General features: G+C 38.4%; 1 protein-coding gene across 5 annotated transcripts in view; it reads right to left on the minus strand.

Moving 5' to 3' along the window:
* Positions 1-48: 48 nt before the first annotated feature.
* syne2a (spectrin repeat containing, nuclear envelope 2a) overlaps positions 49-16,544 on the minus strand; it is a 112,479-nt gene continuing 95,983 nt past the window's right edge. For all 5 annotated transcript variants that reach the window (XM_015003929.2, XM_088001799.1, XM_088001797.1 and 2 more), the window contains 14 exons: positions 14,455-14,617; positions 13,540-13,730; positions 12,800-12,950; positions 11,135-11,317; positions 10,041-10,178; positions 9,643-9,834; positions 8,208-8,496; positions 6,000-6,121; positions 5,788-5,917; positions 4,800-5,002; positions 4,541-4,717; positions 2,970-3,098; positions 1,929-2,179; positions 49-1,860 (listed from right to left, as the gene is read on the minus strand). In XM_015003929.2, coding sequence (XP_014859415.2) covers positions 1,653-1,860; positions 1,929-2,179; positions 2,970-3,098; positions 4,541-4,717; positions 4,800-5,002; positions 5,788-5,917; positions 6,000-6,121; positions 8,208-8,496; positions 9,643-9,834; positions 10,041-10,178; positions 11,135-11,317; positions 12,800-12,950; positions 13,540-13,730; positions 14,455-14,617 — 2,527 coding nt within the window. In that variant the 3' untranslated portion in view covers positions 49-1,652. The remainder of the gene's footprint in view (positions 1,861-1,928; positions 2,180-2,969; positions 3,099-4,540; positions 4,718-4,799; positions 5,003-5,787; positions 5,918-5,999; positions 6,122-8,207; positions 8,497-9,642; positions 9,835-10,040; positions 10,179-11,134; positions 11,318-12,799; positions 12,951-13,539; positions 13,731-14,454; positions 14,618-16,544) is intronic.

A 16,544-nucleotide genomic window follows, 5' to 3' on the forward strand; every position in this document is an offset into this window, starting at 1 on the left:
ATCTGTCGCCTTGTTATTAATATGTTATTAAATGAGGCAAATGGAGAATGAAGGAAAACAATTAGGATTTACTAACAGAAAATCAGACATAAATAAAAAGCCTTACATTCTGTACACAAACATCCTGCTACTAAAAATGAATCAGATTTATAAAAACACAAAACAGTTTTTTTTCTAGGATTCAAACATGAAACACGATGAAATGTTGAATGTATAGAAACATTATGGAGCCGAGTCATTTTAAAGAAAAATCCGATTTAAATCCGACCTGAATCAGTAAAAACAATAAAACAGATTTTAAAGAGCTAGAATAAGATAAAAGGCATGAGAATATAAAACGGATCTGCTTATTACTGATGTTTTAAACAAAAATTTACAAATCAGGCCTTATTTTTAAAGTGAGTCAGGCAGTTTTACCATCTTTATTTTTAAAATTTCTCCTTTTGATTCAGAGTTTTTAAGCCTCAGAATTAAATTAAATTAAAAATTCTAAATGGGTATAAATAAAAATTTAATGTTGGAATAAATTTATTTGATCCATTTTTCAAAAATGATTGAAAATTATAACATTTTGTCACATTACAGCTAAAAACTTCAATGTTTTTACTGGAATTTTATCAAAAATATAAATGTATATGCAAACAAAATCCAATGTAACTTATTTTTAATTTCCATTTTTGGAAAGGTGGAAACACAAAGCTGAATTCAACAACTTTTGATTTTTATTTGCAGAAAATTTTGAAAACATTCCTCAGTTTGTTGATCTAATTAAAATATATTGATTTTAGTTGTAAATGTTTAGAAATGGTATAAATACATTTGCAAATGTTAATATTTGTGTCAAAGAAATAGATTTTTTTTTTAAAAAAAGAAAAACATTTTTAAAAAATCACCCAGCCGTTTTTTTTTTTTTTTTTGGCGTCTGGAAAACGAGCAGTTTCAAAAACCTCCCGATTCTTGCACCGTTACCTCCAGCACATTTGGTCAGCTGGTTTTTCAGCTCTGGAAAAAACTAAGAGCCCACTGCATTGAAAACCTTCTGGTTTTTCCACCAAACATTGATTTCTGAACTCTTCCTGAGTTAAAACGTTAATATTGTTGTTTCTAGATGAACATGAACTTTTTTTTTTGCATCTTTTCCCTTATTTGACCATTTCTCATTTCTTGGAGATAAATACTAAATCGCTGCTTGTAATTTCAGAGACTTGTTGTCAGTAGTTCATTTTACTCAAACATAAACCTATAAAAAGTAAAATCAGAGAAACTGAGCATTTTAATTTTTTCCAGAGTTGTATGTGCTGTACAATGGCTGCTTCTGTTGACTTATCATCCAGAAACCACTTGCTGCATTCTTGTTGATTGTGCAGGAGGCTCCACTTCTGCTTTTCCAAGACGTACGGTTGTATAATTGCGCATCTGTTTTACATATCAGTGCAGATGTTGAGTTGGGGGCGAGGCCAGCAGCAGATGGTTTGGATTTAAAGTGACAGGGATCCTAAAACATTCTGGAAAATGGGCAGAGATGGAATCTCTACATGTTTTGTTTATATCTAACCGGTTCAAGGAAGCACAATAGGTCGTCTTTAAAACATTTTCCTGAAAAGTCACCCACGTATTGTTGGGAAATGTCTCTCGTTGGACACAAGCGTCCGTCAGGTGGGCGGCGGGCCGTTGGTGTAGTGCAGCATGGGGTAGAAGGACCAGGCGAAGTTGTTGGTCAGGGTGCAGCCCGGCTCGCTGTCCGACAGGGGAATCAGGCAGGGCAGCAGCAGGAGGAGCAGCAGCAGCAGCTGCAGGGGGAAGGCGGCTCTGAGGAGGCGGGAGAAGAACGATCGGGGCGGGGACGATTCCCTCCTGCACCTGACGAACAGAAACAAAAGTTAATAGAAGCGGATTTAACTCCTACGTAACCCGTCCTCTGTACGTACCTCAGGGTGGAGGAGGCCGTTTTTGTGTCTGCTTCTGCAGAGCCAGGATCCTGGAGCAGCAGGCGCTGCTGCAGGGCGCGCAGGTCGTCCTCCACCTTCCTCCTGAGCTGCTTCAGCTTGGTGCCCGTCACATGCAGCTTCTCCTGCGCCTCGTCGCAGTCCTCTGCTGCGTCTTCAGGCTGCAGCTGAGACCAGAGGGCCTGCAGAGACGCCTGGTGAGCCTGCCGGCTGCGCAGATCCGCCTGCAGCTCCTGCACAGCGCAAGCAGCACCAGACATAAGAAGGTCTGCAGACGACTTGGTGACGCATTACTCTACCAATTAACAGGCAGAAAAAAAACCGGTCTCCCTGTTTTAGACAAGATTAGAAACCTATTGAAATGTGCAAATAAAATAAAAATCAAGTCATTTTTTTAAAATCTGAAAATATTTTTATTGTCTAAAATGCATAAAAATATCTGGAAACAGTGGTCCAGATGTTTCCTTTGGCAAAGGAAACATCTGCAGCTAAGAGACTTTTATATCTGGACCACTTAACAAGAATCCTGACTTCTTCCTCATAATTCACTTTAATCTCAGAAGATTTAATTCAATTCTGCAATAAAAAGGTCAGAATTAAGATTAAAGTTGGAATTCCCACTTTAATCTCAGAATTCCAACATAATCTCAGAAGATTAAATGTACTTTTCCAGTGGACGTAATCTTCTTCCACAGGAAAAAAAAAAAGATTTTTTTATTCACAGAATTTGGACCAGATAAAACTAAGCTTGAAGAGTTCCAGGTAGACAACATTTTAAGTTGTTTTTTTAATCTTAAAAAATGTAAAATTCATATTTATGTTTTTTTTTTACCGTTTAGGTTTAATTGCTGCTCTGCGTATGTCGTTTTTTTCCTCAAATGACCTTTTTCTCAGTCTGTAAACTCCAGTTAACGATTCATCAGTTACTGAATTACTAAGTTATTACAAGAATCAATTAATCAGATGAACTGTTTCGGTCCTGACGCTCCATCTCTCATCCCAATCTGTTAATCTGCCGCTCACCGTCAGCCTGTCTTCCTGCCGTCTCAGCGCTCCGACGCTCGTCTCTGGATGCTTTACGTCTACGCTGTAGCATCTGCTCTCCGCCTGAGCGAGCCACAGCAGCAGAGACTGAAGAGTTTCATGAAACTCCTGCACAGGAAAAAAAACAAAATATATCAGAGTTCAAAATTTCTCACCATGAAAGTCCTGCATTTACTGGAAAGTTGAGCAAAAACAAGATATCACATGCTTTATTGTTTATGGGCCTTTTTTGGAGTTTGACAACAGCAATATATTTTCAAAAGGTCCTGGCAGGAGCAGGATGTCCATAAAACTTGTGTAATGCTACTCTAAAACTTGATCAAGCGTTTTATACGGTTTGACGAGAAATTGGAGAAATGGGCCTTTTAAAAGTGGGCAAATAATCTAAAGCTAATTTTCCTACGGCGTTTAAAAGATCTGAGGAAAACGAGTCGCGGTCAGAGGAACAAAAGATCACAAACTGAAATGTGATTTTAATCTTTCACAGATGTTTTATTTTATAACTTTCAGGTCGTCAGAATAAGAAAAGAACGTTTTCAATCAGTGTTGGCGCTACGATTACAGCAGAAACCAGAAATGAGGAGCAGAAATCGCATCTATTCAACAGAGTAAAACTATTTTACCGAATTCCTTACATCTCATTTTTATCACAGATCCTTTTAGTTAATTAACATTTTCCAAACTTTAAGACATAAGGGTGTCAAAAATGTGAAGATGAAGGACAATTTTTATTTAAATTGGATAGCTGTTGTGATTTTTACCCTCTCATTGATAAACAAGCAATAATTTAAAAACAAAGTAGATTTGAAATATGAGAAAACCAATTCTTGCATTTTTTTTGGGTTGATTTTATTTTACTAGTTTTATTTTTTCTGTGCATCTTTACAGCAAAAAACAAAAGATTTTACTCACTTTTGCTTTATTTTGCAAAGTTTAATAAATAAAAAAACTGATTAAAAAGTGAGTACTTTTACATGTTAGACAGGTTTTAAGTTGTTTTTTCTGAAAACTGCAGCCTCACATTTTGTTTAAATGTGTTTCTAATCGTCTGGGATTGGAAACCAAATTCAGAAAATTTTCGATATGTGATTGAGGGCCGCCCAAAATCATTTCGCGGGCCACTCACGGCCCCCGGCGCCACACTCTGAGCAACACCACCTCTGGTTTTCTGGTAGCGGAAAACCAGGATTTACAGTTATGGTGTAGAAGCAAATTATTAACTAATTTCTATAAAATCAGCTTTTATCCAAGCTGAATTTAAATATGGGTTTTTGCTTAATTTTCATATTTATTTGTATTCAATACTTTATTAGCTGAGTTACAATTTTATTTTTAAAATATTAGTGTTTCATGATGGCATTTAAAATCAGTCATTCGTGTTCAATCAGCACCAACGTGATATAAAATACTACATATGGAAGCCGGTCCAATTCGCCTATAGGAACCAACTAAGTAAACCTGTAAAGCTTCAGTCGACCCAGTTTGAGTTTGAATGAACCCGACTCGTTGATATTAACTCGTGTCGGTTCATTCAAGCGTTTTCTTGCCACCTGGCAGCGAATCAGCTTCCTCCTCAGGCTGTGGTCCCAGCGCTGCAGACCAGTACACGCTCGGCTCCAGTCCCGGTTCGCCCTCGCCACTCTGTCCTGCGTTTCTGGAGCCTCCTTCGCCTGCAGGTTCACCGACAGCATTATGGCCTTGTAGTGGCAGAACGCTTTCTCCATTTCCTGTAAAAACAAAGAATAAAAATAAATAAATCACTTAAAACTTAATCTGGATTAAAGTCGATCCCTCGGATTAAATCGTCACCTTCAGCTCTTTGGCTCTGGACTCCATGTCCTCTATGCCGCCTGCAGGTTCAGACTGCGAGAGGCGCTCCAGCTCAGGGATCACGGTTTCCAGCCAGGAAGTGAGGTCGTCCAGGTCAAAGGTCATCTGCTGAGGATCCAGAGTGCCAGACTGCTGGCTGCACCTGGACTGGGCCCGGAGCAGCTCCCAGCGCTCGATCACACCTGAAAACACACAACAAACTCAGGCGTTTTTTACACTTATTGGTGTTTCTATGACATGGACTTCAAGTTTTTATTTTACATTTCTGATGTTATAAAGTGGCAATAAGAACAACTTACTGCATCTTACTCAGGTAAGAAAAAGAAGCACTTCTGCAGTTTAAAATGTTTGCTCTTTGCCCAACCATCAGGTTTTTATAGGATTTAAATCAGAGGACTGAGAAATTAAAATATTTTGTATGAAGTGAACCATTTTTATGTGGATTTGTGGAAATATTCTGCATCATTATCCCACAGAAACATCCACTTATTGTTTATTTTCAGTTTTCTGGCAGCAAGTTGTAGTTGTTCTTTAAAATGCCCAAAGATGTTAAAGTTGTATCAAAGTTCCCATGTCCAGTTAAGCAGAAACAGACCAAGAGCCTCACGGTTCCTCCGACAAACCCAACACTGGGAATGACGTGATTTTATGTCTCTGTTGTCAAAATGATTAACTTCAGTCCAAGTCAGTCAAAGTTTCTGCAGATTTAAATTTTTCTGCCCAAATATCTTATTTTCTGACGTACAAAGAAAAAAAAAACTCCTGCAGATTCCCAAGTGAATGAGTTAAAATGACGGTTCATGAGTATTTTCCTAATTTATTTTCTTTTGAACCGATTCCTTGACTGCATGCATTCATAACTTATGCACCACCTGGTTTCTTTTACACTGGTTCTGAGATTTTATGGCAGATGTCTGTTTTGAGTCCTCCCTCGCAGTGCAGACAGTTTTCTGCGCAGTAATCTCACCTGACTGCTTGTCTGAGGCATTCAGACCCGTCAAGCCGAACTCCTCTGGCTGCTCCTCGTCGTCGTCGAGGATCAGAGAGACTCTCTTTATGTTCTCGATGCTCCCGCTGCACTGGGACATGAGCCGCAGCTGGAAAAGCACAACAAGTAGATCATCAGGGCTGACATCTGGCTGGACGGCGAGGCCTCGCAGAGGGAACCGTGAGACGTACATAGCCCTGCTTCAGAGGCGTGCTGGTCAGAGCCGGTGTCGGCTCAGCGTGTCCTTCTGGATCCGGCTGAGCTTCTGTTGTTCTCCATGAACAATCGCGAACAGCCAGAGACAGGCTGGAGACTGCAGAACAAAATGTATTGGCAGGTTAAAGGAGACCGACTGTGCAAAATTCAGGGAAATTAGGTTTTCTGAAAATAACCCAATCGCTTGAGGAAAAAAAAAATGTTACCCGTTACCTAGCAACACAAGTGGAGATCTAGCACCTTTGGTCAGCTGGTTTTACTGCTGTACAATGGCTGCTGGATTAGAGAAGTGTTTTGTTGTTGACTTACCATCCAGAAACCACTTGTATTCTTCTTCCTGGTTGCACAGGAGGCTCCACATCTGCTTTTCAAAGATGTACGGTTGTACAATTGCGCATAATTTTCATGTGCGAGTGTAAACGTGGATTTGAGGGGTGTGGAAAGCAGCAACGTATTTGGACTTGAAGTGACAAAAGGCCCTAAGACAGCTCATTCTGAAAGGAGCTCAAAACTAAAACGTCATTATTTAATAATTATTTTGTGCAAAAAATGTAATGAGCATGTTTTGTATAGACTACAGACTTATCCTAACAAATTTCAATAACTAATGTTTACACTCGAAGGTGAAAATGGCTGCAAACAGATATCCAATTATACAATCGTACATCTTGGAAAAGCAGAAGTGGAGCCTACTGCACAACCAACAAGAATGCAGCAAGTTGTTTCTGGATGGTAAGTCAACAACAAAACACTTCTCTTTTCCAGCAGCCATTGTACAGCGGTAAAACTAGTTAACCAAACATGGGCTCCAACCTCGACGGGAATTTAATCCTGACGTGTTCTTAACTGAAAACTTGAATTTAACCCAAAAATCAATCATTACTCTTAAACTTTAAGGAATCTTTGCAACTTAAAGACACACAAAATGAGAATCATGAGTTTGACCTTCCAGTTTTAGCTCCTTAGAGAATATTTTATAATTTTGTTGTGAAAAACCGAAAGGTTTACAATCCACTAACAGTGTGGACGTGTCTAATTTATAATCTGATGGAAGATATTTCCTGGAAGCATTTCCTGCACCCTGAGGAGCAGCGGTGTTGGTGGATTTATGACGCAGAACATGAAGATGTGTAGCAGGTCTTGTTTGATAGTTTTTGCCTGTTAAAGTTATTTATTACATCCAGTTTTTATAGTCACACTTACAGCGTCTACACTCGACTGGATTAATTCAAATTTAAGGAGCATGGGATTTATTTTTTTGACATTGTACTTTATTTTTCTTCCTCTAAGCTGAACAAAATCGAAGATTCATCGTCTTGAGGTAAATATTAAGGCCAATGCAGGTTTTGGAAATGAGACAAACATACCAATGACTCAAAATCATGAATTATCTGACAGGCAGCTCAGAAATCAGCTCCTACCCCGCTGGACCCGTCTGAGGTAAGCCGAAAAATAAATCTCACCCTCTGGATCCGACGAGGCGACTGAGCTCCTTCTGTCTCGATGTCATACCCACAACCCGTCTAAAGAAAGTTCAGCCATCTGATCTGATTCGAACGGGAAACTCATCCGCTGTTTTACCCCAGGCTTTGAAAGCAGGAGCTGATAAACGTCTTGTTATAAGTGAAAATGCTGCATTAGTCTTTGCTAGAGCAGCAATCACAACGAAAAAGAAACCCCTAAATGAGGGGTGTCCAAACTTTTTACACTAAAGTCCAAAATTCCCAAGATGAAAATATTCAGGGGCGATTTTTTTTTTTTTTTTTTACTCACCTCCCAAATTAAAAATATTATTGTGAATTCTTTCTTTTATCTGCACAACAATAAATAAAACAATATTTAAACTTTTACAGTCATTTTACTTTTTCAGCTCATTATATTCCATTTTTTAAGTCTATAAAATGTACTTAGTTTATTCTCAGCAAAGAAAATAAGAATTATTGCTGTATTTATCCAGACACACTGGATGTGTGTGACCAGTTTGTTTTTGAGTAAAAACTCACAAAATGTTTGTGACTCAACTTTTTATGAGATAAAAATAAAAGCAAAACTAGAGAACAAGTATTTCTGCTGTGCTCAGTGTTTTCTGTTTAATCTCACCCTAAAAGAATAATAAAAAGCATCGGAGGGCCGTATCTGTGGCACTGTTGAACTAATCCAAAAACATCTTATTTTGAAGATACCCGAGTGCGCGCTGAAGTAAGCCCCTTCATCCTCCTGCTCCTCCTCTTCCTCCTCATCCTCGTGTGACGACGACCCTCCCACGTCTCCGGTGTGGTCCCACTCCAGAGGCAGGGAGTCGACGCTCACCGGCGTCTCCCGCCCCGACCGGTCCAGAAGGGAACCGAGCAGGTGAGTGGGCGTGGCCGGCAGGCTCGTCTGGCTCCGCCCCAGCCACGGCCGACCAATCAGCTCCAAGCTCGACTCCAGGGAAACGGTGAGGTCAGAGAGGTCGGGCTCCTCCCGGATCATCTGGATTAAAGAATGAAGGTTTTGGCCAAACATCTTTAGCACTTTTAATTATAACCAGAAACTATTTTATTTTTAAACAACACAATATTTTAATGAAATAAAATAATAAAGTTGTGTTGCTTTCACATGAAATAAAATATTCATTATAATATCAATGAATATTTTTGTTGTTATGCTAACAATGTTAAAATATTTTTAACATTATTCCAAAAATAAAAGTATTAATATTAACATTTAATATTATTAAGCTTTAAAAACTTAATAAAAAATAATATTTGAAAAAGAAATTTTAAATTAACATTATTGTTTAAATACAATTATTTTATTAAAATATTAATTACAAATAATGTTATTTGGAATATAATAACATTGTTATTATTGGATATTACAACATTGTTATTTTTTATTAGTCTTTCAAAGATTTTAAAAACTTTAATTTTAAGAGTTTAACCACCAAAAAAAGTTTGGTTTATTCTTGATCTGGATGTCAGAGATCTGTAATCCTTTGCAGACTTGAAACAAAAAGTTTGCAGGTTTGCCAAATTAAAAAAAAACAAAGAAACAGCAAATCATATCCTACATTTTTCATCTTTTTCTGGATTTTCTTTTGTCTCTCTTTAGAAAAGTCAGTGATGTCAAACGTTTTGGCATTGGCATGATTAAAAATATACTTTGGTTCTTTCAGCTTAACATTTCTGGCTCCAATGCCAAAAAGTTTGGACACCCCTGGAATAAAATAAGCATTTTTAGCTGAAACATGTTCAGGTTTCAGACAAGATATTCTTCAAAATACCTTCAAAAGTTTCTATTTTTGAAGTTCCAGCCTTTTGCTGCAGGATAATGGAAATAATGGAAATAATGTTCTCCATCTACCTTTACAGTGAGAATAATCTCTAGTCATTTTCTCAACATGCCCCCCCCGTCCATAGACGGGTCCAATAGCTACCGGCCCTTTTGCAGCTTCATAAGTTCCCTCACTGTAAAATATAAATTACAAACTGGCACATTTTTAAAATATATCATTGTTTTTTATATGAGACAGTGGGTAAAGAACATAAAGTGTGTGGGTTTTTTTTAGGATTTAGTGGAATTTAAAGGCTTAATGATATACAGTAAGGAGTGCAGCTCGTGTGTGGTCCGGCTCACCGGAGGCTGGCTGAGGCGCTGGTGGAAGCGGACCAGCCTGCTGAAAACCTCCTGGCAGTAGGAGTGAAGCTCCTCCAGCTCATCCTCTATCAGAGCCGCATCCTGAGCTGAACTTTTCTGGATCAGAGCCTCACCAAACACTATCAACCCGTCAATGCGCTCAGTGTTCAGGCTGATCTCCTTTTGGAAGCTCTGCCGGAAGATGGATGGACGAACGGAGACGGAGTCAGGAAAACCAGAACGAGCAACACATGCCTGTTTGTGAAATTTAAAAGTGTCCTCCTAATGAGGCGAAAGAGAGTCATCCCTCGACCAAAATACGAAACCAGCAGCTTAAAAGCTTGACAAGTTCTCCTTCAGAGGTAATAAATCGGATATGTGAGATGTGAGCGCCTCACGTTGAGCTGCTGGATCTTTTGATGGACGTCGCTTTCGGAGAAATGCTCCACGTTGGTGAGCTGGAGGTCCAGCTCCGTCAGCCAAACTAGCATGCTCTCCCTGGTCCCTTCAAACTCCTCCCGCTGGCTGGTAAAATACTGGGAGAAACGAAAACAAGCATGGAGGAGGGAGAACAAAACGAAAACAAACACAGAATATTTTCATTACCATCATTTCAGGCTTCTGGATTGGTGTAAAAGCTGCTCATACGATGACGTGGAAACATTTTATTTATAAAACTGATACAACAAACTAAGCTTTCTCTTTACTGTAAACCAGGGGTGTTCAAAGTGTGGCCCGGGGGCCATTGGTGGCCCTCAGGAAAATTCTGGGCGGCCCTTGATCACATTTCAAGAATAACCTAAACTTTCTTTTGTTGTTTAAAATCTTCACATTTTAAATTGAAAATGTAATGTTCAACAAGAAGTATTCAGGTTTGGTTTTGATTTAATTTATTAGAAAAAGGGACTAAAAACATGCAGTTGGAGAAATAAAGAGTGAGCCACCAAATGTTCTTGTTGCTAAAAAGAGATTTTAAAAATCCAGAAAAATATAAAAAAATAATTAGGATATGATTTGCTGTTCATTTTTAATCTGTAAACCCTGCTAAATCCTTATTTATCCTTATCAGATATCTGACTGCTTTGCTTAATTCATTAAAATACTGAGTTTTGTTACTTAGCTAACAAAATAAAATAGTTTCTGCGATTATAAATAAAAGTACTAAACATTTTGTGGGCCCCTCAGTTGTTGCAATTTGACATTTTTGGCCCTCGTGCCAAAATGTCTGCACTTTTTCACACAGAGAAACATCGCTGGATTGACTCAAAACATTTTCTTTTAAACGATCTGAAGTACAAATTCATTTGCCAACTCTGCACTTGTGCGGCTCACTTTGATACACAAGCTTCAGTCCAAGTCATCAGGAAAATATGGTTCAGAAAGTATAATGTAAAACAAATAAGGCATAGAAATAGACTGAATAGAACTGGTTCAGGTACTAACATCGGATCGGTGCGTCCCTTTGGAGTCGTGCGTTAGGTGTGATTAATACCTTCAGGCGGCGTAAGATGGCGGCCACTCGGCGGTGCAGGCCGTCCCAGCGCTGGTTTCCCTCCCTCACCATGGCTTTGAGCTGGCTGGCTCGGTCGGTGCGGTTCTCCCGGGCCAGGCGGCGGTACTGGTTGTTGATGAGCTCCAGCTGAGTCAGGCGCTCATGAACCTGCCTTTGGAAACCCTGAAGAAAACACATTTTATTGAATCAGTAAATGGATTTTAGTGAGTTTTCCTATTTAAACACTGCATCTTTACATCCATCTATGTTCTCGATGCAGAGAACCGTTCCCAATTTAAATCACATTCAATGCAAAACAAAAGACAACGAATAGGAAAAAACTGCACTGAACCCACTGAAAGCCTGGTTATTGATCCAAATATTGGTTTCTGAACTGAATTAAATCATCAGTATTGTTGTTTCTAAATGAATACTAACTTGTTTTCTTTGCATCTTTTTCATTATTTTGACCATTTCTCATGTCCCACTAATAAAAACTAAATTTCTGCTTGTGATTTCAGAGACACGTTGTCAGTAGTTCATAGAATAAAAGTTAATTTTGCTTAAACATAAACCTATAAGGAGTAAAATCAGAGAAACTGATCATTTTAAGAGGCTTCTTCATTCTTTCCAGACCTGTTTATTGTATGTAAACAGCTTACAAACAATTTTCTTTGATGCTTAAGCTAAAAGTGAAATGATTCTGATTGAATCAATGACGGTATAAATTTAGAGAAAACGACTGATGATCCCAAAACTTGGAAACTGTCCGTTTGTCTTTTAATAAGAAAACAGTGTAAAGCTTTTTAAACTGTTTTGGATCTTGTAACGTTGATAAAATCCACCTGTGATCACTAAATCCTTAATACAGTTTAAGCTTTTCCATCAAAGTAACAGAAACAAGCTAATATTAATATTCATTGGGGCGCAGATTTTTTATTTAACCACTTAAGCCACCTGCACACAATATGACAAATGCAATAAAACTATGTAAATAAGATAATTTAATTGCTTTTTTGAATAAAAAAATGTAAATTGCATTCCCTGAAATGCAATAAAAGCATATTCTTAGTGAACATTTCATTACCGGTAGCAAAAAGATGCATCTACATCTAAATAAATACTATAAATTAATCCGTTTATTATTTTTTGGACTAGTAATTGGACAGCAAAAGCTGCTTAGTAGGAAACTTTCTACAGAAAGTTCTGGGTAGAAAAGATTGACAGAAATTAATCTTAGATATTTATATATGTTGTACATATTTGCTTAATTTTTGCTCTGAAGGCGTTCTTTCAGCAAACTGCCATCTTTAGTCTGCAGGCTCCAGTTAACGATTAATCCATTATTAAATTGGTTGACGATTATTTCAATAATCAATTCAGCACGATTAATTCAAATTAATCGTTTCAGCTCTAATATTTATTTACTTATTTCCAGCGGTTTAGTAGTTATGTAGCAAACTCAGGCAAACTCCAGGAAATGTTAAATTTAACTGAATAGATTGACAAAAGTTGATCAAATCATACATAAAGTTTCACAATGATGAGATTTTTTAGTCTTTTAACAACAAAGGGGGAACTTCTAAATCTTAATGGGCGCTATTACAACGGAGGGAAATGTGTCATTTACTAAAACAACATAAATTAACAGTAAAACCAGCTGACCTCAAACTTCTTCAGCTCTTCCTTGGCTGCAGAGTAGAGGACATCTGCAGAGTTCGGGTTGGCAGCAGTTCGCTCCGCCATCTTGAGCCAATCATCGAAGCGGGAGTAGTCGTTGAGGAACTTGCACCACATAGTCCAAGTTTCCTCGATTCTGCAAGAACACATCATGTTGAAGTTATAGTGTTTATTGTGGCTGGAAATATTGGTTCACATGAATTATGCTGAAAATATGTAACCTGAAAATGTTTGCAAGGTCGAACAAGCAGGTCGCTTACAGGCAGTTACGCTGTTCATGCTTTCTAAGGACAAATTAAATAGTTTGCTAAAAACAACAAAAGTCTTTTTCCCCTGAGTGAAAGTTATTCAGTTCAGTTTGGGACTAAACTTGCAACATTTGTCACATTTTCAGCTGCTGCTGTTCATTTTCACACCTGTTCCACTCCTCACCTGTGAGGGCGCTACACCAAGAACTACTAAAGTAAACAACAGAAGAAGACACTCAGCACAACTTTCTTTTTCGCAGAATGTAAATTAAAAACAGAGTGGCGTCAGATTTTAGTAGAAGTCCACTAGTCATTTCTCCCTCTAGAACCAGACTCACACTCTTTGTTTTGGTTTCATTTACCCAGAATTCCCTGCTTTACAGTCCGCTTCGTGCTTTTGGAGCAGTCTCTGATCGGCTTACATTCACATATTTATTCAAACCGCACCAGAGTTCACGTCAACCAAACTGCACCTACCTGAGTCTTCTGTCCAGAGCCAGAGCACAGATGGTTCTCCAGCGCTGGTCCAGGCTGCGGCTGGTTTCCTGCAGGGAGTCGCTCTCCGCCTCCGAGCCGCCTGCTGCGTCCTCGTCCTGCAGCAGAACGTCGCACAGGCTGAGGACGGACGCTACGCCTTCAGTGTGCTGCTCCAGGTCCCTCTGCAGGTCCTGCACAGACGCCTGACCGTCAGTCTGCAGACTCATGTTACATTTGGGCCCAGATCAAACATCCGAATGTGCCAGAATGTATTGATCAAACCAATTAAACTGTTAAAAACATAAAGAAATAGCTGTTTGTGCTTCTTGAAGTTAAATATCTTTTCACACTGATCAGTTCCTACAGGATTTCCAGATCGTTCGTTCTTTTTCCATCAAAATCACAGATTTTGTGATGCTAATTTTGAAATATTTGTAGAAAATTTTTACGACATTTGTGCAAATGTATGTCGTTTTATTACTCGCCTTATCAATCACAGACTTTAACTTGACATCGAGTAAAGCTGAGGCACCATGTTTTTGTTCACTTTGAGAAATCAGAAAAAATGTGGGGATTTGTTGATTCTGTGTGACTTCTACAGATTTGTGAAAACTGGAGGGACTGATTGATGTAATGTGGAGGGCCACATAAAAAGCCACGGCGGGCCAAATTTGGCCCCCGGGCCTCGAGTTTGACACGTGGATTAAAGAATAAAGCTGAAGAGCAACAACACCACATCTCCTAACGTTAAGCAAACAAAAGGTGAGAATTATTAACGATAAACAGAGAAAAAGTGAGCAGCAAAATGTGGGAAAATGTAGAAATATTAATACTAAAGATGAAAGGGGAAAATAATATATTTAGGAAGTGAAACAAAATCCAAACAGTTAAATATAACCTGTGGATGTAATTTACCTGCTGTTCAGCGAGCCTCTTCTGGATCTCGTTCTCATGACAGACGCTGTAGGTGATTGGCCGGGAAAGCTCGGCCTCGATACGAGAAAGCCAGGAGCGAAGGTTGCTCATGTTCTTATCCAGCTGCTGCAGCGTCACCAGAGTCTCCTTCAGCTTCCTCACCCTTAAAAAGATGTTAGGAAGAGACAAACACCCAGTCAGTAACTTTAATGTTCAACAAACCTTTTACCATGATTTGACTGAGTTACCAAAACTCAATTAACTTATTAAGGTATGAGAGGGAGAAAGAGACGCAGCTGTTCAGAGAGCATTTGATTCTTTGATGCTTTTTCTGGAAATGAAAATATTCTGAAATATTTTTAAGAAAGTAGTAGGCCAGAAAAAAAGAAACAAAAGTAATAAAATTAATAAAATCAAACAGAAACAAGAGAAAAATACTGAAAAAGGAAAAAAGGCAAGAAAGTAAAGATCAAAGAATAAATGAGCTAACAGTAGAAACTCAAGTAAAGACAAATGGGAAAAGAAAAAGAAAGAAAGAGATGAAGAGGAAGAAAATAAAAGAAAATCAAATAATAAGAAAAACAAAGCAAGAAAGAAAGAAAGGAAGATGAAAGAAAGAAGGAAAGAAAGAAACAAAGGAAGACAAAAGAAAGATAGAAAGAAAGGAGGAAAAAATAAAAGAAATGAAGAAAGAAAGAAAGAAAGAGAGCATTAAAAAAGGCTAACAGAAGGTGAAGGAAAACACAGTAGGAAAAGAAAAAAAACTGAATAACAGAAAAAGAAAAACTAAACTAGAAAAAAAGAATAAAAAAATAAAATAATTCGAAATGAAAGGAAAATAAAAAAATAACATACTGGTGAAAAAGAGAGAAAGCTTTTTGCAAAGAGAAACTTCTCTGGTATCTTTCACTTCAACACGCAACGCGCCACACTAGCCGTTGTCATGGTAACGGGCAGGACAATAAAAGCTCTCTGGAGGCTTAAAAGGCTGAAGTGTGCCCCGTTTTTGGAGTTTGAGTTAATTCCCCCCATTTGATCGTTTTCTCCTGCGGACGTCCAGCCGGGCGGAGAGGCGCTTTCTGCAGAACGTCGGACAGAAGAACAAACCACAGAGTCCCAACTTCCTATGCGAGTAATGTGAGCTTCAGATCTAAAAACACGAAGACATCACAGTCCTAATGTGTTTTCACGAAGACACTAAGACTCCTGTAAAGCCCAACATTGAGGAGCTTTGTCTAGTTTTTTCCTATGGCCAAAATGGATCATAATAAAGTAAAATTTATGTAGTGGTAAAAGAAAGACAGAGAGTTTGATTCAGCATTTAAATAGAAACTGGGATTTTCCAAACTAATCCAAATCAAGAAAACAATTTAAGGAGATTAAAAAATGCCAGGGTTTTCCAGACATTCCTGACCAGCAGATCAAAAATGTTGACATTTTCCACTGGCTTTGGTGTGAGAGTTCAAAACAAAGTCAGAGTTGCAGAGTTTTAGTAAAGATTAATTAAAGTAAATAATAAGGACCTAAAATGAAGACATGCTAAGGGCTTTTAACCACTTCTAAGCATTTTAACAGCTTCAATAAAAAAAATGGTTAAAATTAAATTCTTACCCTTGTAGTGCTACTTAATTGAGTAACTCTTATTCTACTGCTGGGTTTCAGGTGACGTAGCACCGACGTCACGTAGCGCAGATGGAGGTCAGGAAGTAAATGCAGCCCGTCTACTTCTGTTGATCCACCATCAAAGAGTCTGAGTCCTGGACGGTTGGTACAACCGTTATAATTTTCGTGGTCACAAGGGAGTTAATTTTTAAAAACTTACTGAGAAATTATGAGAAAAGTGTGTCAACAATCTGCAGCTAAAAACAGGAGGTGCAGAAACCAACAATGCCAGAGTTTCCGCTTTCTAAGAGGTAACGATCGCATCGTTTAAATTAAAATGATATTTTATTGGACAGTTACTGAGAAAGACAAGCAGCCGTCACATGTAAAGTAAGATGTATTATCTTTGGTCAAACCAAGTTTTAATGGGGTTTCTGCAGAACCGAATGGTTGACCTACATTGTAGAAATGCAGAACGACTCAACATT

Source organism: Poecilia mexicana, unplaced genomic scaffold (assembly GCF_051168715.1).
Source record: "Poecilia mexicana isolate PSO_F unplaced genomic scaffold, ASM5116871v1 scaffold_21, whole genome shotgun sequence".
NCBI lineage: Eukaryota > Metazoa > Chordata > Actinopteri > Cyprinodontiformes > Poeciliidae > Poecilia > Poecilia mexicana.